A 25,723-nucleotide genomic window follows, 5' to 3' on the forward strand; every position below is an offset into this window, starting at 1 on the left:
TCGGTGATACTTCCATCAAAAATAAATCTTCTCTTCCAAAATTAATCACGACACATATATATAATTCACAAGTTGCATATAAATAAATTCCACAAAACATGAATATGGATAACAAAATTAAATTCATAATAAATTCTTCACAATTTCTTCATTTTAAATTAAAATAATAAACATATTCAAGGATATCTATTTATCGATTGATCAATTTATCTATCTATCTTTACAAACACAGAACTAAAATCCTATTAAAAAAAATAAGGCGCACATGCAAATGTAGAATATTTTATAGAAATTTTATGAAATCAAACTAATTTATGTAAAAATCCTAATATATATATCAAACGTGTATGCTAAATAGATTAGCACATGGCACACTACGATGCAAAGCACTACACACTACACTAAGTACTTAATCGATCAAGCACAACACAAATAGGAACAGGATCGCTACTCTACTAAGAACAAAGCAACTCTTAGGGCTTTTCACCAAGGAACCGCACAAGGCACCTGTCCACCGAGGAATAGTGAATAGGAGCCTTGCCACTAGGTTTGGAGCGCAAAGTTGATAACCTTATATGCGAATGAGTTGGGCTTCTCCTCCAATCTGGCCCGAGTTGGGCCCGGCCCGATTTGACAAATGGTCAAGCTTGACCAATTGCTTGTTTGGTCATCTATATGCAATGTAAACACCCAACAGTGAAATGCCAAATGTGTCACAAGCACACCAGCTCTGTTCTCCAAACCTGAATCTGATTGAATCTGCCTTGGATTTTTGTTGATATTCACGTGATTGGCATGCGTCCGATACTAACGTTCCCGGCCGCTCTCGCGCGCACGTCCACTCGATAACGATATCATTTGTGCATTATTTTTTGTCCATTATTTTTTGTGACCACAATTAGTTAACGAGGCATCGATTATCACGTGTATATTACTATTAACTCATGGATATATGTGCAAAGCTGAATCCATCGATGTCCTCGAACAATGCCGTATTTGGTTTCTACTGTTCATCTCGGCTAATGTATAGAGATACGTGTCTGTAAGGTCAATATATATATATATATATATATATATATATATATATATATATATATATATATATATATATATATATATGTAAAGTCATTTATATGCTCTCTGCCATGGTCTTTTCACATCGTGATGTGACGATACATGTGCAATTCGGAGGGTATGTGATCATCGTGGCAAAAAAAATATATTTGCGTCGCACCCATTAAGTTCATTAGTTTGGTTATTATAATTCAGATTATTAGTAGTAAGCTGAAAGAAACAGACAACTTATTAAAGTAGCTTATTATAATCTGGAGCCCAGCTTATTATAATCTGATAAGCTCATTTAGGTGAGTTTTTTCCAGATTATTGGGTGAAAAATTACCCACCATGCCATCCCACTCCCTCTTTAGACTTGCAAACCCAATAATCTAGACTTTAATAATCTAGGAAAGAAACAACTAACCGCTTATTATACTATAGATTATAACAATATAGTTTATAGTAATCTGATTCAATAATCTAGATTATAAAAATCCCAAGCTGAAAGAAACAGGGCCTAATTACCATTCCACTTATAATGCCAATTCGAGCTACCAGCCTACCATATTTGTGTTTTATCCCAAATATTAAATATAGTACTAAGAATTGTCTTTCGTTTATTTGTTGGCTTGTCTCTGTCAGACTGTCGCGGTTAAAATTTGAATTTTTGAGACATAACTTTTGAGTTGATTATGACACTTAGAATATGATATATAAAAAAGATTTATTCATAAATTTTTTTTCATTGTTCATGTTTCCACAGCTTTTATTTATGCTCTACCATGTTGAGTTAACCGATAAACATGAAGATAAAGTTAACGTACATAAAACAAGAAAACCATTAGTACATGATTAATTTAGTTTTAATTTTTATAAACTTGATAAATGGATATATTTGATATTTTAAACCAACTTCTATATAGATAGTTTTCATATAGAATGCACTGTTTAGTAGTCTGTAAAGCGTGCTAATAAAAATTGAGGTAAAATCTAAATCTTAATTAGAAAAGAACAGGGAGTAATCACAATATGGTAGAAACCAGGTAGTAGGTAATTAATATACCTTTACTATCTGTAGTAAACATTGTGGGAGAAGCTAGTAGTGGTTTCCCGGTTTTTACACTACTACAAACAACAAGCAAGCAATAAGCAAATAAATTATAGTTTTGGTGCACATGGAAAGCATCTCACTCGTGCACTGGTAGAATACCTAAAAGAAGGTTGAGGAAGGATGATTTTTTATGGTGGACCTGACCTTATATTTCCTATCCTGGCAATATATATTGTGGAGTTGTTACTTCCACCTGATTATGAGTCACATGCTAATACCAACTTTCAACATATACATTTGTGGTTGCCTTTAAGGAACAAAATACCCTAATATAGAAGTTGGATGGATATTGCCACAATGCCATTATAGAAAATGACTTTTTTCTAGATGGATAGAAGAGGAGGATAGAAGGCTTTTCAAGCAATTTAGTAGTATATATACCTTGTTTGTAGGCAGTGGATTTTTTTCCCGCGACTTTATAGACTTTAAAGATAGAATTAGATCCGAATAAAATTTTTAAAATATTATTAGATCCGATATATAACTCTTGCTTATGTTCATTACATGCATGCACATAATATAATATATTTTAAAAATAAAATTGCATTTGTATATAACTCTTAGCTTCAATTTCCATTCGTACCATTACAATTTGTATGCAATAAGCTTTGAAAAAAAATTGATTTTCTATATACCCTTTTGGTCATATTTTCATAGGAACCATTATAATCCAGATGTACCGGTCAAAATTGTTGTTTTCCTTCCATTAATTAAAGTGGTAGTTTATTTCTAATTAAACTGGCCTCCCGAGTTCGGAGGGTACACATGCATGGTGCTTTATTTGCAGGTTATCTAGCTCAATAATACTACATTAATAGATATATAGATAGACTGTTAAATGAGACAACGACATAATCACATAGCAATATTCTTGTCTCTGTTGGTTAATATTGTCCGTATATAGATGGTGGCCTCACATGTACAGCTGCGTGGAAAACGAGGATCGAGGAAATTATCGTCAATCACATTTGTCGACTTATATGCAAGTATGCACGATGTACATGTACATTTGTCATGTGCATAGCCATCGGGATGCTCCTGATGTGTGTACTAGCTCCAGTATTTTCTAGCTATACGTACAAATCAAATCAAGTAGCAAACAGTATTGTGATTTTGAGACCTCCATTAATTTCTTTGTTAGGTATATAAGTACGATCAAACGATCATCACTGGTTGTGTGTGTCTGAGAAGCAAACAATTAAACATTTTTCTTTGGTTGACGATTCAACGACGTTGTTGGCCGGATAGCCGCCGATAGGATGATCAGTCGGGGATGAACTGCAGAGCCACACGATGTGCCATGCGCAGGAGGAGATGACAAACCACATCCTTTGTCAATTGCATCTCAATTTGCTACGTAAATTTGCTGCAAAGCTGCTGACTTCTCTCGGAGTATAGCTACTCTCTCACCGGACCACCACTCGGTGCTCTAAGATTGGTGGCAAACTTCATGTTCAGATATTTGCTCCGGTCCAACCAAAAGTACCTCGAGGTACCGGTACCTCACGGTACCAAATCGTTTCTGATCGTTGGATCTAACAATGCCTATCCTGGCCAGCTAGATCCAACGATCGGAAACGATTTAGTATCGTACGCGTGAGGTACCGGTACCTCGAGGTACTTTTTATTGGACTGGAGCAAATCTCTCATGTTCATGGTGTCACCTCCAGAATAAGAGCAAGAAATGCTTCAACTTCCTCGTCATCCTTGTAACCTGGTACTTGTGGAAGGATAGGAATGCTCTTATATATCTTTGATGGTATTCTGTCTCAAGTGCCAATGGTGGTGGAACAGATTGTGGAAAAAGGGTGACAATGGGTGGCCACAACTGCAAATATATCCGATAGAGGAGCTGTTAGGCACATAACATATATAGCTTAGTACAATATAGCTTCTTCCTCTCGTTTGGTTTAGACTAACTTCTTATGTAACGGGCTTTGCCCTCCCCTGACTGTCCCCCTCTCGTGATCACCCGGCATGTCACAGTTGTAAGCTACTTTTCTTCTAAAATATCGATGTGCAAAGCTTTTGCGTGTTTGTGGAAAAAAAATCGCTTAATGATCGGTGGCATGTGTAGTGTCTGTAATTCTGTATGTGATAGAATTTGCAACTAGCTTTTAGATATAGCAAATTGTATATGAAAGAATTTGCAACTAGCTTATTTAGATATAGCAAATTAGCAAAAAGCTAGGTGAAGTGTCTGTATGTAAAATAATGCGCTGATACACATCGTATCCATGACAATCTGATCGATCGCCGATGAACGTATGCGTGATGACCGAGACATATATATGTAGCGTTGATGAATCGATGATCGACCAAATAGATGTTTAATTTCTTTGGTAGATATTTTTCAATTGCGCGTCAATATATTAGAAGAAAATGAGTTTTTATTACATGACACAATCAGCTAGACTAGCTTATGTCAAAGGAAGGGGAAAAAAAACTTAAACTAAAGCTTAAGAAGAACTACGGCAGCTAAACTCAACTCCTAACAGCGGGAAGGAGAAGATATATGTGGTAGATATTGATCTAGATTATACATATTATATCATTTAGATTTTGTAGCATTGGTTTGAAGGAATAGGTTGTACGTTGTACATATATATATATGTGGTAATGTCAAGTAGATGATCGACCAAATAATTATGTAAACGTATGGTGTATTTATACATCTTCTTCTTAATCGATTTTTCATACTTGTTTGGTAAACTAGGAAAGTAGCCCGCGCACATGCGCGGGCATGTTGTTTAATTTGTTTAAAATTTTATTACAAATGTTTGTATGGGGTGAAATTTTATTGAAATATCTTTTTTACTCTATTCTAATTTATTTGGTGTTGCTTTGAACACTGGTAATATTTTTTTCTAGTTACCTTACTGCGAATAAATTGTAAACTAAAATTATGTGAAACCATGCAGTTCTGAATTTATGAGAGAATATTGTGTCGCAACTATGAAGTTGGTTACTATATGTATTTCTAAACTATAAGTAATAATAGTTTCTATACTATGGATATCTTTGTGGATTGTAGGATTAATTAACGTATTATTAAGATATTTTTTATTAAACATATCGCAAATAGGACTACGTAATCTAATTGAAGATATACTTATACTCCATCACACAAATCTGCTCTTTGGGAGTAAGAGAAACCACAGAACATCTTTTCTTCTCCTGTTCTTTTAGTGCTGCTTGTTGGAGGAAGATATGACTCTTTTGGAGTTCTAATCTGGAACTTTTCAGATGTTTGTTTTAGGGAGAATCCGTTTTAGAAGAAAAGGTTGTTTTAGAAGAAAAGGTTTTATGAAGATTTTCTCCATTGCATGTTGGCATATCTGGAAACAACGCAATGCTCTCATCTTTCATAATGTTGCTCCACATCCAAATATTTGGTTTGTTAAGTTTAGGAAGAAATTCTCATGGATATTTGTAGGATGAATGAACATCTTCTTTCTTTAGTTTCTAGTTGGTTACAAGCTTTGTAAATCAGGCCTCTTTTTTTTTGTATATTAATATAATCCAATCTACTGGGTAAACTCCGGTAGTCTTTTCCTAAAAAAAATCCGAGTAGTAAAATTTTGTCACAAAATATAAGATATTCTAGAGTACTACTTAGCCCATCCAACACCTCTCATTTTTTTGTTTTACCCAATCTTACACTAACCACCTTCCACTCTGTACGTACCATTTATTTAATAGTGGTTATCATAGTATATATTTAGTCTTACATCATAGATGGTTCGTTACTAATCATGAAATATCTTAATGTTTTTTTCCCAATTTGCTTAGGTATAATGTGGATCAATGTAATAGAGACATACAAATAATCCGATGGCTAAGAATACCATGACCGCTGAATTAGTGATAAATGATATGTAGGATGTTTCGCCTTCATAAAGAAAATTTCCAAGAATTTCTCTATTTGAATATGTCCTTTAATGAACCATAAATACGTAGGTTACATGCCACGTAGATTAGCTGCAGTTAAATTTTAATTATATGTAGGGTGTATACTATTGAGGTTTTTTTTTTGTTTTTTTCATATTTTGTATACATGTATTTATTGTTCGATTTAAAGAAGGTCATGAAGGTGTAGTTTTTATTTTATTCCATGAGATTGTAGAGCTAATTTAGTTGTTTGTGTTTATGGACTCATATATGAAGATATCTCATATAATATGTATTGCCAGTCCTTCTTCTTTACTCCTTGATAGCATATATGTTCACTGGATCTCGGATAGTCAATTTGATACACAATAACCTCGGCAATATTCTTGACTCAACGATTGGTGAATAGCGGTTTATAATTATAATTAATTAATTGGTTTGAGTGTTATACAGAATTGATACATAAGGTAAGCCATATAAGAGTCAAGTATGCTAGATATTACATACTTTATACTAAGTTTAGATTAATTAGTTTTAAACTCCAAAGATGAAATATGAAAATACTGACATATATGCCCCATATTCTTCTTAATTAAGAAATATCTATACAGTTTTAAGAAAACATTTGATAACTATATTTCTTATAATGTATTCACTTTAAACATTAAAGATATAATCATGCCAAAATATTCGTCATGACAGATCTAATTAATATTATTTGGACATATCGATATTTTAGAATGATGGTAATTGTTTTTTGGAATACTAATCACAATTAGAATATTTTGTTCTGCGATACAGTAGATTTGTTTGTATATTAAACATATAATGATGTCAAAATATCTTTTATGACGTATTTAATTAACATTATTTTGTTTCACAAAGATAACATTATTTTGATATTCCGATATTTAGAACGAACATATTATTTTTTGGGAGTGCTTATTACAATTAGAGTATTTTATTTTGTGATAATAGTTGTAATATAATTATGTTTTTGAAGTGATATATAAAGATATGATTTACAATATCTCTTTCCTTTGTAATCATTTTTATTGTTGGGATGGTATAGCAAAAGGTCATGATAGGAATTTCTTTTCATGTCACTTGCAATTCAAGTTTTTTTTGGCATATCGTAGATCCAAGATATATGATCGTATAACCTACATTATTAATTTTCAATTTTATATAACCATTTTAATGGCATGCAAATGTTAGTATATCATAAAAAATAGTATTTCTTATAAGATAAAAGCAACTTATGTTGCGTTTTGAATTGTTAATGAACCACCAAGGATAAAAATACTTATGTGCAATTAAAAGTTATCACTACTTTTTTTTTTGGAAAATTATGGTTATTTAAAATTCATTATTTTTTTAATTTTACAACTGAAAAAAGGAAGAAGGGAGAGACATGCAGGAGGAGAGAGAGGAGGCACGTACATACGTGCGTAAAGTTGGGGATTGGGTGCGCCATAGGGGAGAGGAATATGGGGTATTTTTTAAAAAAGAAAAAGATAAATATAATAGTTAAAATAATGGATCCACTTGTTTATTAGAGTGTTACGCTACAATTTAGAAAACGCTTACAGGATGCCATGTAACGGCTTAAGTGTTTGAGTCCAAACTACGGTCGTAACAGAGGAACCCAAATCACTAAGTTATATCTCAAATTAAGTACCAATTAGATATGAGACCATTGGAGATGAAGCATCCTGGATGTCTATTTTTATATTGAAAGCATAGATAATATAGGACTTAGTTCATTGATTAATGTAATTAAAAAATATAGTATATCATAAAATCAATGTGTAGATCGTTCATAAAAAATAATAGTGCTTGCACGTTACACAGCCAACTCAATCCTCCATGCAAGAAAAGATCAAACCAATTAGAATAATAAATTTTAGTGCATATCTGATAACTACCTTAATTAGAATAAAGAAAGAGAAAATAAGGGGAGGATATATGGGCATGCATATGTACGTATGTACATGTGGAGCCAGTAGGGAAGGATTTGGAGGGATTTTATTTTGATCTAATGGTTAAAAATATTGGGTCCACAGTTTTAAATGAAAATCGACGGTCAGATATTTTTTTTCTTAGAATTTCTACAATTTATTAGAGTGTCACGTGGCATCTTAGGAGCGTTTATAGGATGACACGTGGTGGCTTGAGAGCGTTTGTAGGAAGTTTAATGGACTTTTAGTATATAATAACTAGGAAGTTAGCCCGCGCATTCGCTCGGGCATGTATCGTAGGTTGTGCTTGAAAAACGTACTACGGCAAATAATATCATCCGGATGGCACCTATTACGCTTCTAAAGCACTATTTGTTCTAAAAGTTTTCTTCCCAACATATCTAGATTTTTTCCAAACTATTTGTTAGCTAAATTTTGAGATGGAGGTACTATATAATATTTAATTTATTCCTATAAAAAATAGCTTTGTATTTCATGCAACTCATAAGCTCATCCAATCCACACTATCTAACGGAACCTTAATTTGTGCATAAAACATGTCTAACAAATTAATTGTAAATTAAAATGTAAGGTGTTTTCTCTTTTTAATTGAATGTTTAAATGCTCTCTTTTTTAACGTAAATCTTGAAAAACTATTGCTAATAAATGAGTTCTAAAGCTAGCCCTCCTACTAATTGATTGGCATTGACACAATTTGTTTACATACTTCTCTACTATTATAAAAATTGAATATGTTTTTGCCGGTATTTTGGTACGTCATCCGTGTATGAGTCGGTTTTTAAGTTTATTTGCTTTTGGAAATTCATAACCGTATTTGAGTCGGTTTTTAAAATCGTTCACTTTTGGAAATATAGAAGAAATCATATAGTAATCGTTCACTTGAGACGATCGGACTCCTAACTACAGCTCATGATTTTCTAAAAATATATATATCCAAGCGAACTCCCACAGTGAATTTCATCTTAACTAAACCATATAACAAAAATAAGATTAAAATAGACTTCACCCGATGCAATGTACGAGCATTTTTTTCTAGACAGAAATATACATATAAATAAAGACAAAAATATACATATTATATAATCCCTCTGTCTCAAAATATAACAACTTTTAGCCGTTAGGATTTGTCCCAAAATATAACTAACTTCTCCACCAACATTTTCTTTCTAACCAATCACAACCCTCCACCACTCACTTCTACCTACTTTCTTAATAACCGTGTCTAACTCTAAAATTTCTTGTATTCTAGGAAGAAGGGAGTACCTCACTTCCCTATGGTGGCATGATATATATTATATTTTTATAAAAAAAAAGACTTAGTCAACATTAGGCCTAAAATTTAAATTTAATATTAATAAATATAACTTTTAAACCAATTATATATTGCTACTTTGTGTGGCTCTTATATGCAATAAAACATGGAGAAAGAATAGATAAAAGCCATTAATGTCAAGCACGGAGGAATGGTTATGGCGATGAAAAATATCATGGTTGTTCCGATTGAAGTAAAAAAACAATTCAAGTGAAAACTGATGATAATTGCTTTTTTTGCTTATTTTTCTAAAAATTTGTAAGATTTGTTTTGTAATTTTAAAGATGTAATTGACACATGCCAGCTTAAGATTTTTCTAAACTTAAATCTAATGGCATATGTTCGCCGATTTAAATCGAAACTTATGGTCAGAGTTTTTTTTTCCTCCTCCGAATTTGTAAGATTTTATTATATTTTTAAGATGTGACACGTGGTGACTTAAGATATAGTACATATTATAATTTTTTTAATATGTTTTATAGTTACTCCCTCTGTTCCAAATTATAAGGCCTATATTTTTTCTACACGGTCTTCAATAACATACTTTAACCAGTATTTTATTCCATTCTATAGTCCCAACAAATATGAAATTAATATCACATGAAAGTAGTTCAAAAATATGAATCTAGTAATATAACATGCATAATACTTAGTATAGATATAGTTAGTATGATTATTAGTACTATTATTTCATTGCCATGCAAAGCATAGTCTATGTTCAAATGGTGTAGTTTAATTTTTTATATAGTAAAATATGAGTAATATGGATCTTAAGTTATTTATTTAATAATAAATGAAACAAAATGCCCTAAAATTCGGTTATAACAAATCATTTAGCTTTCTAATTGTTGATCATTTTTATATCAACACTACTGGAGAAGTGATCTTTGCTGGGTCGGCTGAAAACCACGGTTCCAAAAGGAACCGGGACTAAAGAGGTTTTTTAGTCCCGGTTTATTACTCCAAAGGGTCTAAGTGATCTTTAGTCCCGTGGCCACGTGGCTCAGCCATCTTTAGTCCCGGATTCTCTCTCCTGGATCGCTACCCGGGACTAAAGGGGGTTGCGAATCGGGAGAGATGTGCAGTGCAAGTTGCTAGTTGAAAATATGTGGGAAGGCATTGAATGAGAGTGAAGAGGAGGGGAGATGAGAGTTGAAGGGGAGATAATTTGAGTTGGTAAGAACTAATGGTATAAAATAATGTATTAATAGGGACTATCTATATATGTCGCCATATTTTTTTATGAAAAAATAGTCAGCATGTATTTATATTTTTATAAGTTTCCAAAATTACATATGTAATTAGTATGTAATTATAGTGTAAGTAGGATGTAATTATGGTGTAACTAACATGTATATTAAGTACTGATATACTGTAATTAGTATGTAATGAACAACAATCATAAGAAAAAAAATGAAGCTAATCAAAAAATGGCAAAGGATTAGCGAATAAAAGGAAAGCTGCAACCCCACCAGTAACGGAATCAAGCATGTATCCCGCCGTAGATTAAGCCATCAAGGGCTAGATATCTATCTACTTTCAGCCAAAAAAACATGCGACACATATATATAGCTGATCCGATGAACTTTGATAAAAAAAAGGGTTAGCTTACAAACATAATGTGTTTTAATTATTGTTTTTTTACTAACTGAAAAATAGAGACTAAGAACTTTGTTGATTAATAAAGATCTATATTTTCTTTACTTGTCTTTTCCTGTAATATATTAATAGTATATATGAAAAATATGAATACATAAAATGGTTTTCATGATAAATCTAATAATGTTATTTTGACTTATAATAATTTAAGAATGGGGGAGTCATTTCTTAGATCATCACACATAGTAAGATTTATTTTAATTTTATCATTCTTGATCTGATTTAATTATTGTGAAGTTATGTATGATGATAGAATCTACATCATTATTTTATTTTTATTTTAATTTTTATAAGTTTTTTAATATTTTAATAAGTGTTTTAGTGCCACTCAAAAGTCAGAAAATATAACCCAACGGTAACATATTATTTTTTTGAAAGTAAGAATGTAGTGGATATAGGTCTTTACCCGTAATTTAATCATAAGCAAACTAACAACAAATTAACAGATGATTTTAAAAAATTATCGGTTTCAAAAAATTAGCGCTATGATTTAAATGTTATAGTTGTTTAAATTTGCTTTACGACATGCGTAGCATATATATAGGTCATGGACAATGACGTGCTTTAAGTAGGGTAACTCATCAAGCTTAAGTAGGACATCCTGAAGACCTGAACAATTCAACACAGATTTAAATTAAAAAGGAATCTTTTAGATAGCATATATATGCTTCTACATCCGATGGAAGAGTAGTGGGCCCACTGAACTGAAGTTATACGTACTCAATCTTGTACACGACACGTATGTGGAGGGGAGAGGGATGTACGCATGTTAACCGGAGGTAGGGGATGAGATTTGATCTGATGGCTGAAAATAATGGGTCCAACAGATTAAATGAAAATCGACGATTAGATGTTTTGCTTTTTCTCAGAATTCTTTTAATTTATTAAAGCGCCACATGGTGATTTGGGAGCGTTTTTAGAGTGCCACATGGCGGTTAGAAGATAGATTGACAATAGCACAGATTTAATCACACGACACTTTTCTTTGACCCGAACAGGTCAAAGACAAACCCTGTTCGAAATGTGGCTGCGGTAGGAGAGAGAGCATCTATGACGGGTCGCAATTCGAAACCGACACACAACATTAATTATTCAGACATCGTATTAATCTTTATTAATTGCTGATGCATTTAATTTTTTTAACATATTTATTTTTGGATGGACATTTATTGATTTTTTTTGTTACGTTACGTGGTGTGTAGCAAACAACTTGCTTGTTAGAATATTAATTTTCTATCTCTCCTCACAAGTGAGAATGGAAAAATCAATTTTGCACAAAGAAAAGAAGATGACAAAGCCAATGATAGCTTCGCATGTAAGTATATATGTGAGACATGTTTAGGATAAGTCAGAAACATGTATTCTGACTTCTGGGCCGTATAGAAGGTGTGCCAAGAACATTAAGCCACTTAAATACTTAAGTAAAATGTCAGTAGTTTGTCTTCTACTCTGTGTGACTTCTTACACGTGCTAGTTATTTAAGTGACTTATGTAAATAGTTGGGCAGAGTATTGAATTGACTTTATTAAGCAATAAAGTAAACTATTTTATTAGTTTAGGAGATAAAGTAATTAAGAAAAAATATTTCATAGTATTAACTGATTTTAAATTAGTTTGGGGGTAAATTTGATCTTCTTTTATTTTTAACGTGACCTACGATGTTAAAATATCACAAGTGGAGAAAGAAGTCTTAAGTCCTGGTTCGTAACCCCTTTTAGTCCCGGTTTGAAAATCGGGACTACCAATCAGGAATAAAGATCGCTATCTTTAGTCCCGGTTTTTAGTAGAATCGGGACTATTGTGGATTTCGGCCGACCGATTAAAGATGGTTTCTCCACCCGTGTATACAACCATTATAGTATATCCATCTAATTACTTGATATTTCTGCTAATAAATAAGCTTCTGAAATTAGACAGGCATGGACCAAGTTATATCATATATGTCCCAATGCTATGATATATCCCTGTATCAGTAGTTAGATATATGGCACCTAACCCTATAGTAGATAGGTGAGAGTCTGTTTGACTGAATTTTTATTGGAGCTGAAGTCCAACCAAACGATTTAAACTCTCTCACATAATAAAGTAGATAGGTGGAGCGTGGTTCAGACTACTAATATATATATAGTACTACTCTAGATTTAATTGTTAAAGTTCAATTTAAAAGTTGAAGTTCTTTTACACAGGCTGTAAGTATGCACGCTGGTCAATTAACCGATTTCACTAATTATTAAGCAGCGGATGGTCAGTGGTCACTCCATGCATGGAAAATAAACAACCCATGTTGTCCTTTTCTTGCCTTTCTTCTAAGAGGCTCTACAGTGACCAGCGTTATGCACACGACCTTGACAAAAATTACACGTTAGCACATATGTACACAAATTGTTTTCCAAATATCAACCTAGAAGCTATACATTACTTAAACTTAATTAGTTACTTTTGCATATGATATTTAACTTCTAAAAATGAAATAACTGTGCTGAAAGCATGAAGATCGGTTTGAAAAAGTTCCTCAATTAGGCTGGTTCCACAGGCAGATAAAAATTAATTAGAAAAAAAGTCTATTTTACTCCCCTGTACCATTTTATCAAAGCAGTTAACACTCAAAATTATTTTTGGGCACATGCTATCTCTAAACTATTAGAAATAGTTCATTTTATTGCTTAAAAATAGCACATTTCATTTCTTTGTTTCTCTTTACCTGAGTCGTATTTTAATCTATTTTTTTATAACAAAAGATTATACCATTATGAAAGATTCAAAATATTTTTAAAAATTATCATAACTATTTGCCTAAAGTTTAAAACCTCGATATTTAAATTACTCTTAGTGTTTCTAACCTATGTAAAACATTGACAGAAATTCTGAAAAGAATTATAATGCATCGATCAATCCTACCAAACATTAATGCAAAATACAACTTACATATTGAGAAAAAAAAGAGAGAGAAATGTCAACAGGGGATAAAGGGTGATCCATTTTTAATAGTTCGATTATGTTGTAAAATGAGTCAAAAATTACTTTATAGGGTTAAATGCTCCAGCGAGATAGTTTGGGATGTAAAATATCGTTTTCTTTGGTTAGAAACATGTCTATTACGCATGATTTTTTTTGTTGATTCTTCCAAACTGCAGACGTCTCAAAACGTACAAGAAAAAAAACAAATATGGCTCCAAATTAAACCAGGTACGACTCGACCCTTATTACTTATTAAAAATTTAGAAATTATTACAACATGAAAAGTATTTTTTAAAAAACGTATGGATTGATGATTAATGTACTAAATTGTTCGGTTTTCATGTTATTTTTTTATTAATTGCACCAATTTAGATTTTCCTTGTAGAAAATCACACTGAGCTCATCAAATAATCGTACTACGTACATTTGCAAACTCTGCAACTTCACATATCGTAAGTCATATACCCCCACCCATAAAGTTATTATATAGTTCACATATACTATCAAAAGGCAATGTCCCTTTCTTCTATTGTATTTTCTGATGGACGATCCAAGTACAAGTCCTTACAATTTCCAATGCTCTTAATTTCACACACATTTATCATCCATATATTTATAATTTGTCATGTGAAAATTGTAGGAGTTAATTTGATCGATTCTGTGGCCGGGAGTGGTCGTCCGATCGACCGGCAGGCTGCAAAGCTTGGCTGGAAAAGGGCCAGCAAAAATCATCGTACTCGTGCAACGGAATATACGGGAGAAAAACCGACCGAGACATGGTGCAGAAACTCTCCAAAACGAGCCCATGTCAGGACGCAACCGCATTGGTTGGACTCGTCCGTGGAAGAATCACGTTAGGCCGTGACACAAGCATCTACCTTTTTTTCCTTTTTTTTTTTTGAGAATAATACAGAAGCATCTACCTGAACATCATCGATCCAGCTCTAGTACAACATCGATCTGCTGGGTTCATTGAGTACTTTCTTTTGTTTCACCTAGAGAGGAAAAAAAAAATCGTGCGATAGTTAGCTAAAATGCCCTAGCTAATGGTTTCATGCATGTCCCTTTTTTTTTATTTTTTGAACTTTTTGTTTTTAATTTTTTTTAAAAATTAAACTCTTCTAAATTTTATTTCTAATTCTCAACCTTTCGACCACACCAGTGTTGGTAATGTAGCGAAACAAAATGTTTCCACGCCACAAAAGGTTGGTGTAGTAAAATAACATTGGCACGTCAACCGTGGGTGGCGTGGAAGCATTATTCCCTCCGGTTTTATTTTAATTGACGTTTTGAACAATGACACGGTCTACAAGATATATCTTTAACATTATTTTTCTATTATAATATATATAATAAATAAATGCATGTTTACTTTTATTATAGTGCTTTAAAAGACAAATCTATATATGTTGTTCTAGTTTCTTTAAACTATATATGTTTAAAGTTGTTGATGGTTAAAGCTATAAAAGTTTGACCTCAACCTTATCCAAAACGTCAATTAATATGGAACCGGAGGGAGTATTTTTCCACGTCACTAGGACTGACATGTCCAAAAGGTTTAGAATTAAAAATAAATTTTGAGAGAGTCTATTTTTAAAATTAAAAATTCAAGAGGTTAAAAAATAATAGAAAATCCTATTGCACCCGGTGGAGATGTTTATATATCTTGTAGGAAGATGGAGTGGATATGCTCTATTTCGAGCAAGTTAATTCTAGTTTGCTCCTTTATTGGCTCACGGTAGACTAGAATTTATTTTCTATTTTTAATGCTGAAACTTTAAAAACCAATTTTTTAAATTATTGTACTCATAGTAAAGCTAACTACTAGCTATAAGTTTATCTAAAAATTAAATAATATTAGAGTCGATATATACAGTTAGCTTAGCATAAGGCTGTCTCTATTAATTTTATTAAACTCTTTCTCAGTTATATATTTAATACATTTATCTTGGAGTATATATGTGTAAAGTTGGATCTTGCATATAGGAGAGTTAGAACTAATTCTCTCTCTTCTCTATATATGTACATGTTTATAGCTAGCTTAATTATAGTATTACGCATGCTCTTATCGTAGGAAAGTTTATTTTGGTTGAGGCTGCCAAATAAATTGGACTTCTTTCTCATCAACTTTGGCCTCAAAATATATTCTGAGCACGGTTTAACGGTGATGGTGAACATAAAGCTAATTATAAGCCCATTAGTTCAAAATTGGCTTGCTTTTATTAATTAGTTATCGCCACTTCTTTTTCATCGGCTTGGTTCAAAATTGACTTGCATTTATTTATTATCATCTTACTGTATCTTAAAATATTAATTTAAAAAACAAGGTAATGAGTTGAGCCAGAATGAAATCAACTTTATTTAAGATCAGTTAGTTTTATTCTTAAAAATAAAACGAGAGTATATGTAATTGAAGTAATTTTGATCATTGCCAATGTGTTGTCCACATAGGTTGTTATTTTTTTAGTTAAACAAGGGTTGTACGTATTAATTGTTAGTTAGAATATATATTTGCCTGCTACATGCATATAGGCATATGCCTTTTTTGGACTTTGCAGCTTGCAGAAGGAGGTTATTTGGCAACTATTTTCTTTAAAAAAAAAGGGACAAAAGACAGTAGGGGCCTCACCATCTTATTGTCAATTAAAAAGTTCCAACAATTACATGTTGGTCCTCAATTGGAAGGCTCCACAAGGAAAATAAAAATTACAATTGAGCCCTTTTCACAAACAGAGCTACCGCTAGTGATATCCTTTCTTCTTTTTTTAATAAATGATGACATTGACTTTTTAATATACGTTTAACCATTTTGTCTGATTTAAAAATTGTGTAAATACATAAGATATAAATCATGCTTAAAATGCTATAAAACAACTAACAGTAAAATAAATAATAATTACATAAAAAATTAAAATAAGCCGAATAATCAAATGGATATCTAAAAGTAAACAACGTCATCTATTTAAAAAGAGATAGTATGTTACTGTATGATTAAGGACCACAGATACATGTCTTTTTGGACTTTATACAAGGTGGATATGTTGTGATTTTTTTTTTTGAAAAATGAACAATGGCCATATGGGCCTTATCACCCTATTCATCATATTACCAATTTAAACAAGGGACCATTTCCTTGTAATAAATAACATGTAGGTCCTCATCAAGGACCAAAGATAAAAATAAAAAACTACATATTATTGAGCCCTTGTCAGTAACAAAGCTAGTGATATACGGTACAATTATTGAGGCTAACCTTTTGTACATGTCAGCTCATCTCACTCTCGACTACTTGGCTTCTAATTTACAGTAATTTTATCCTAAAAGAAAAAATTATATTTTTTTTGACACAGTTAAATTTCGGACACATATTTAACCATTCGACTTATTAAAAATTTATACAAACACATAAGATATAAATCATGCTTAAAATATTTTTAGCGATAAAACAACTCACAATAAAATAAATAATAATTACGTAAATTTTTCTAAATAAAACAAATGGTCAACCTCTAGTTAAAGTTAACGGCGTTAACTGTATACCCCGCGAGACAATGACACATCATCTCACGAGAAGTTATATAGCAGCACTGCAGCAGCTTCCCCCCGAAAGCACAGTCATTTTCTCGCGCCACGTTTAAATCGTTTTTATTTAAATTTAATTCTTCTCCCGCTAAAACTTGCTTGTCTGTTTGTTTTATTTATTTATGACGTCATTATTCCCCTCTCGCGCGCCTATAAAATCCGCCTCCATCTCTGCTTCTCCTCCCACTCCTCTTCCTCCTCCTCCTCCTCCTCCTGCGATCCCGGCGCAGCATCGATCGCCATTGCCACTCGAGCTCCGAGCTCCTCGGAAAAGCAGTGAACCCACCACTAAGCTCGCGACATCTCGCAACACAGCTTGCTTGCTGCGTCGCGGTATATAGAGCAGTAGCTAGCTTAGCTTGTCGATCTCCAATGGCGCTCCAGGCATCGTCGTCGCCGTCCATGTTCCGCGCGATCCCGACGAACACCAACGCTTCTTGCCGGCGAAAGGTACGCCGTACAGCTCGCCGGAGCGGCGGCCGCGCGGCGGATGGTCTGTTTCTTCTTTCTTGGGTCGGAGAATTGATTGGTGTTTGTGTGTGTTGGTTTCAGTTGCAGGTCAGGGCGAGCGCGGCGGCGGCGGCGGCGAACGGCGGCGGGGATGGGAAGGTGATGATGAGGAAGGAGGCGGCGTCGGGCGCGTGGAAGATCGACTACTCCGGCGAGAAGCCGGCGACGCCTCTGCTTGACACGGTGAACTACCCGGTCCACATGAAGAACCTCTCGACGCCGGAGCTGGAGCAGCTGGCGGCGGAGCTCCGGGCGGAGATCGTGCACACGGTGTCCAAGACCGGGGGCCACCTGAGCTCCAGCCTGGGCGTCGTCGAGCTCGCCGTGGCGCTGCACCACGTGTTCGACACGCCGGAGGACAAGATCATCTGGGACGTCGGGCACCAGGCGTACCCGCACAAGATCCTGACGGGGCGGCGTTCGCGGATGCACACCATCCGGCAGACCTCCGGGCTCGCCGGGTTCCCGAAGCGCGACGAGAGCGCGCACGACGCGTTCGGCGCGGGCCACAGCTCGACGAGCATCTCGGCGGCGCTCGGGATGGCGGTGGCGAGGGACCTCCTCGGGAAGAAGAACCACGTCATCTCGGTGATCGGCGACGGCGCCATGACCGCCGGCCAGGCGTACGAGGCGATGAACAACTCGGGCTACCTCGACTCCAACATGATCGTGGTGCTCAACGACAACAAGCAGGTGTCCCTCCCGACGGCGACGCTCGACGGCCCCGCCACGCCCGTCGGCGCGCTGAGCAAGGCGCTGACGAAGCTCCAGTCGAGCACCAAGCTCCGCCGCCTCCGCGAGGCGGCGAAGACGGTGACGAAGCAGATCGGCGGGCAGGCGCACGAGGTGGCGGCGAAGGTGGACGAGTACGCGCGCGGCATGGTGAGCGCGTCGGGCTCGACGCTGTTCGAGGAGCTCGGGCTCTACTACATCGGCCCCGTCGACGGCCACAGCGTCGACGACCTCGTCGCCATCTTCAACAAGGTGAAGTCGATGCCGGCGCCGGGGCCGGTGCTCGTCCACATCGTGACGGAGAAGGGGAAGGGCTACCCGCCGGCGGAGGCCGCCGCCGACCGGATGCACGGCGTGGTCAAGTTCGACCCGACGACGGGGAGGCAGTTCAAGTCCAAGTGTTCGACGTTGTCCTACACCCAGTACTTCGCCGAGGCGCTGATCCGGGAGGCCGAGGCCGACGACAAGGTGGTCGGCATCCACGCCGCCATGGGCGGCGGCACGGGGCTCAACTACTTCCACAAGAGGTTCCCGGAGCGGTGCTTCGACGTGGGGATCGCGGAGCAGCACGCCGTGACGTTCGCCGCGGGGCTCGCCGCCGAGGGGCTCAAGCCGTTCTGCGCCATCTACTCGTCGTTCCTGCAGCGAGGGTACGACCAGGTGGTGCACGACGTCGACCTGCAGCGGCTGCCGGTGAGGTTCGCCATGGACAGGGCGGGGCTCGTCGGCGCCGACGGGCCCACGCACTGCGGCGCGTTCGACGTCGCCTACATGGCGTGCCTGCCGAACATGGTCGTCATGGCGCCCGCCGACGAGGCCGAGCTCATGCACATGGTCGCCACCGCCGCAGCCATCGACGACCGCCCTAGCTGCTTCCGCTTCCCCCGCGGCAATGGCATTGGCGCCGTCCTCCCTCCCAACCACAAGGGCACACCTCTCGAGGTACAACACTCCTTCTACTACTATTCCCACCTCGTTCTTAAAATATAGCAATCTAGTACTGGATGAGACGTATTCTCAAGATCTCTAATGGCGGCGATGGTCGGTGCAGGTCGGGAAGGGGAGGGTGCTCGTAGGAGGGAACAGGGTGGCGCTGCTAGGGTACGGCACGATGGTGCAGGCATGCATGAAGGCGGCAGAGGCGCTGAAGGAGCACGGCATCTACGTCACCGTCGCCGACGCGCGTTTCTGCAAGCCGCTCGACACAGGGCTTATCCGGGAGCTCGCTGCCGAGCACGAGGTCCTCGTCACTGTGGAGGAGGGCTCCATCGGAGGGTTCGGTTCTCACGTCGCCCACTACCTCAGCCTCAGCGGCCTCCTCGATGGCCCCCTCAAGGTAATAATAACCCTGCTAATTAAAAAATAAGTAATTTTGTGGGCTATAAGAAAGTATCTCGAGGTACGTGAGTTTTACATTAAAATTGTGTACATCACGGTACCTAAGTATCTTAAGATACCAAGTTTTTTATTAAAAAAATATGGTATGTCCCAATACATTTTGAAGGATGGTAAAATCACTCTAAAAAATACCACCTACCGTATCGTGCAATTCCACGAGGTAGCACACTTTCTAGTATTATTTTTTTATGGTACAAGAAAGTGTACTAAAGATGGTATAGAAAAGTCGAAAAACTTAATTGGTCGTACAATTAATTATTGGAAAGTTACTGTTAATGTAATTAACCATGTGTTTTATATGTTTTTTTCATATGCAGTTGAGGTCCATGTTCTTGCCAGACAGGTACATAGACCATGGTGCACCAGTAGACCAGCTTGAGGAGGCAGGATTGACACCAAGGCACATTGCTGCCACTGTGCTGTCCTTGCTTGGGAGGCCATTGGAGGCACTTCAGCTCAGCTGAATAATTCAGCATGACTGTATGCATATACACATCAGCCGACAAATAAACAGGAAACTGATGATAGCTAATTTATGAGAGATATGGAGATCTTCTCCTTCTCCATTATCCTTGGCCTAATTAACCATGGCCACATGGATATGGAGGGGGGGAGGTTCCAGTAAGAAGTAGGGTTACTAGGAAGAAGATGAAGGAGAAGGCAACAAAAAGCCCATGTGTATGTGTTTCTTGGCCTGTTGCAAAACATGCTTCCAAATGCAAAATGATAATGGAGGTGTTTGTGTACAAGAGGATGGAGACATGAAGATGGGGCATGCATGTCCTTGCATGATAGTATTGACATGAGAAGGAGAAGGATATGCCTCTCATCTGGCATTGTCAGGAGTGACATATATGAATGCATGGCTCCTTATGTTCTTTTGTTACTTTGTATAGATAACAAGTATAAGAAAGAATCATGTATTCTAGTAGTACTACATACATACAAACTCAGTTCCCTATGCAGAAGGAAAATGGAGAATAAGATGGAAAGTTTTTCTTGTTCATTTGTCTCTTGAGAAGAGGGCCAATTTCATGCCTTGTGAATTGTGATCTCTCTGCTAATTTGTCTTTTGTTATCCTTGTGCTCATGGAATCATGAAAGTGGATGGCCTAGCATCTTGGACTGTTAGTAGGGTAGGGTGCCATAGTTTTTAAAATGGGTTCTTGGCTGGACTACTGAAGTAGTACTCCAGTAGTACCAAGTAGAGATATCAGATATGTTATGCTAATTAAAGACAGAAGCAGTCTTCAAATTAAAAAAGGACAGCCGCGATCCTTACAAAAACTATTTTAATGAGTTTGCTGTTGTTATAATTCAATGATTAAAAAGCAATGTTACTGATTAGTAGCAAACAGTGCACACATCTGAAAAGGCTTAAATAGTCTTATTTCAGTCGACCTGGCATGCTAACAACTAACAGACACCACTTATTAGTTCCATCTGGTTAATGAAAGGCACTACAAGATCCAGGCATCCTTTTCTTTTGGACTGAAATACCAAGGCATCGTCATTGGACACTCTGCTTTGATGCTCCTGTCACATTTTTTAATCAAACTATGACAAAATAAAGAGTCATAACAATAACAGTTCAGTATATAAAGGTTCATGAGTTCTAGCAGAGAATAGGTCGTTTCAGTTATTCCCTTTTTTGTCTTTATTAGGTACTTACATTTTAAACTATCAGGGAACGTTTCTGTTAAAAAACAACTACGGGTGATCTCATCCACCCAAAAAAATAGGAACAACGGTTCCTAATCTAACCGGTAGAGGAGAAGTGATCGCTCCTCTCTCTCCCTTTGGCATCCCTCTCGACAACCGACAAGATGTTCCCAACCATCGCGTCCCCTGCGGTTGCCATTGTTTCACATTGTATAAATGTACTATTGATCAATGAGAAATTATCTATTCGCTCTATTGTGTCGCTCAATTCTCTCTCGCTCAATCTCTCGATTCTATTCACTCTCAACAGTTTCCTCGTATGCTGCATTTAGTCCAATAGTTATGAAAATTCTAAAAGTTTTAGGCAACGTGAATTATTTTGTCACATATTCTTCTACAAACATGCAAAATCAACTTCGATGTACACATGGAGATTGATCTTTCATTTTCGAGAAGGGATATGTGAGGAAAAAAAACACAAATCGTTTATGTTGTCTATTATTTTCATTTTTTTTCTGAATTATTTGGATTATATGCGAGAAACGCAGACGGCTGCCATCAAGAGCTTAAAATAATTCCCCTTTGTACAAGTGATCACTGATCAGTACTAAAATGCTCGTTGAATTTTGGTGATCTTTTTTGGGCGTTGTTTTTTACTTTTCAACGTTTCCTCTTTTCTGTTATCTGTTTTTGTACTGCCTTTCTTTATCAATGAAATGAGGCAGGTTTTCTGCCTTTGCATTTATTAATAACAGAAAATCCAGACATAAGGGACAGCAAACGACTTCAAATGAGAAAGAGAGCAACAGTACTGATGTTAGTACCGGGTATCCATTCAGAGAGCAGATATTGTAGCCATTGTACCAGTCCACCACATGGGAGGAAAATAGTGCACAGCAAAGGATATAGCAAATTAAGCTAATCAGGGTTTGCACTTTTGGTTTCGGCCAAAATTTCAGTGATTTTGGTGTCACCGAAATTTCGCAAAGTTCAGTGTTTCCGGTACTTATTTGCACAAAAACATTTGAAAATTTAACAAATTTTGATTGAATTTAAATAAATTTTGACCAAATTCATAAAAATTTGGAAAAATCCGAAAATTTCGGGGTGAGAGAGTTGCTTGCCATGACATAGTTTTGAGTTTTCATATACTATTTTTTTCTTCTTAATATAATATCGTGCGCCTCTCCTGCAACGTTCAAGGAAAAAATTAAGTTTAACCTCCCTAGCCTGCCTGTTCATTAAATATTGAGCATAAGCATGCATCTAATATGAACGATGATATTCTTTTTAGATTATTCATCGGATTGTTTGCCCTACACTTCCAAAAAATACATCTTTCTTTTTTTAAAAAAAATGTTTGATTGCTTATGCCAGTTGTTTGAAGCTATATATTTAATGCATTTCTCAACATACCTAATTTATCCTTGCAGTCAAGCAAATAATCCGCGGTAATAATCTCCTCAATAATCTAAATCGAACGGAGCCGTCATCATATGCATCACATGTAGGAGTAGTAGAACTGGGAGATGCAAAATGGTTGAGTGCGCATCTAAAGAGTGGCACAAATAATATAATCAGTTTTGTTATTAACAGAACACTGAAAAAAACAGAATTGGTCGGATGATCCAGACATCATATTTTTTGACAAATTAGTGTTCAATACAGGACTGGAAAGGTAGAAGGAAACTAAAAGATGGGAAAACAGCAAGTCACCAGTCCACAGCATGAGCTTTCCGGTAATCAGACTTCCAAAGATACCTTCAGACATTCAGACTATTCTGCATGGAGCTAGCTCACTCTCATGCCAGGCTTAGCTTGAGAGGCACACTGACCAACCCTACTTTTCTTCTCTTTTTTTCAAACTCGTGGTGAAATCACATGGTTTGAATTCATCAGATATTTGAGAAATAATCGCGACAAGTTCTCGGGCGCTCGCTTTCATCTGAATCTGTTTTACTCCTTCCTTCCTAGGAAGCTTCAGAAAACGGAATAGACAGCCCGGCAGAAGAACACTACTGCTGTCAGTCAAACCGGCAAACACCGTGAGAGATTTTCTGCTGGAGGTATGAGTACCTTGACTTGACAAAATGAGAGGATTACGCCAAGATTACTGTGCTACATTCATACGGATTAAATTAATTGAATCAAGAACTTTATCTGCCTTGATGATGAAACAGTAGTACTATCTGCTGGCTGCAAAATGCGAAGGTGACAGCGTTGGTTGTCAAAAGAAGAACAGGTATTGCTGATTTCCAAAAAAGAAGAACAAGTAGGAGTATATAATTTAGTCACATGCAGTACGAACAGATAATTACTTGTACTGCATTAATACTATGCTCTGAATCTGGAGAGATTTTCCATGCACATGCTTTACCTTGTGCGTCTGTTTATGTTAGGAAATTTCAACTTGTGCGAGCGAGAAACGAACTGGAGGACTAAACATTTGTCATCATCTACCCTATCAGTGAGCAGAACATTTCTTTCCTGAGTTTTTCTGAAAGGCATTTAGCTTGTCTGACTCTGATCATGATGTGTAATAATACTTCAGGTCTTTTCTTCTTACAGATTATGGATTATCACGGCACGCTTCCCAATCTCCGATTTTACAAAAACTATGTATGTACAAATTTCTTGCAATACTACTTTTTAAACAAAATAACCTTATTCATTTATAGCTTCAAATACTATCAAAAAATAGATAATCCATCGTCCATCTATCCATTCAGATGAAATTCTAGGCCAAGTAACAGGATTCTTTTTTATAAAAAACACGATAAAGAAATGATTCCTGACAAGATTTTCAACCAAAAGAAAATCCAGACAGGATTCATACATCAACTATACCAAGTTTAGATCACAAGCAGTCTCAAACTTTTTTTTTTGAACAAGCAGTCTCATATTCTCAAACTGGTTCACTTGAACTGTCCGAACTATTCTTCCCGGCCCAATAGAGGCTACCTCAGGTGCTCTAGCGCAGTTGATTGGGCTTAGCCTTCGGCCCACCAGAAAATGGGCCGCGATCATTTGTTGTGAACTTGAGAGGAATAAGTTCATTTGTGTTCCCTCAACTTGACGTCGGGTTCGAATTACGTCCCCAAACCACAATACAATATAACACATCCTCAACTTGCAATACAGGCTCATATTAGGTCCCAAGACAGTACTATACCTAGTTTTGGCTGATGTAGCGCACACGTAACTCATTTGACTAGGTCCTCATCTCACGTGGCATTGACATGGTGCTTACGTAGCAATTCGACAGATAAAATAATTAAAACTATGGGGCTCGCATATCAATAGTGGGGCCATGCGGGGTCCACATGTCAATAATAGAAATGGAAAAACAAAATGGGCCCACTTGTCATCCCCGTCCATTTCTCGCCATCCCCTTCCCTATCTTTGGCAACAATGAGGGAGGCGGCTGGAGGAGGAGCTCAAGCGGCCGCTAGCAAGCGCGGCAGCTGCGGCGGGCGCGACAACAGTTGACGACGATAGGGTCATCCGCTCTCCTCTCCTCCCCTCCCATCCCTGGCCACCGCCGTCCTCCCCTACCCCCGGCGCTGACTAGGTCTACTCTGCGGCCATGGCCTTCTCCCCGACCATCCACCTCCACCACCCACATTGCCTCCTCCTCTCTCCAACCCCTTGTCTATCTCCCCCTACCACCCATGGCTCTCCGCCTGATCGAGCCCCCGCCGCCATGACCCCCTTCGTCGTCCCTCCTCTACTCTCGACCTCCTCCCGAGCCCTTCCCCTCCTTCGACTTCGGATGAGGATGCACGGGCTTGGAGCGGGAGGTGGAGAGGGCAAGGAGCTCGCTTGCTCCACTCTGGCTGCTTCACCCACCGCTCGCTCCACTCTGCCCTT

General features: G+C 37.1%; 1 protein-coding gene across 1 annotated transcript; it reads left to right on the top strand.

Annotated features, from left to right (window-relative positions):
• Positions 1-17,736: 17,736 nt before the first annotated feature.
• Positions 17,737-21,196, top strand: LOC4342614 (probable 1-deoxy-D-xylulose-5-phosphate synthase 2, chloroplastic). Its single transcript, NM_001422014.1, has 4 exons — positions 17,737-18,001; positions 18,104-19,735; positions 19,845-20,129; positions 20,509-21,196. Exons 1-4 carry the CDS (start codon positions 17,924-17,926, stop codon positions 20,653-20,655), a joined length of 2,142 nt encoding a protein of 713 aa, NP_001408943.1. The 5' UTR covers positions 17,737-17,923; the 3' UTR covers positions 20,656-21,196.
• The last annotated feature ends 4,527 nt before the right edge of the window (positions 21,197-25,723 follow it).

This window comes from Oryza sativa, chromosome 7 (genome assembly GCF_034140825.1).
Source record: "Oryza sativa Japonica Group chromosome 7, ASM3414082v1".
NCBI lineage: Eukaryota > Viridiplantae > Streptophyta > Magnoliopsida > Poales > Poaceae > Oryza > Oryza sativa.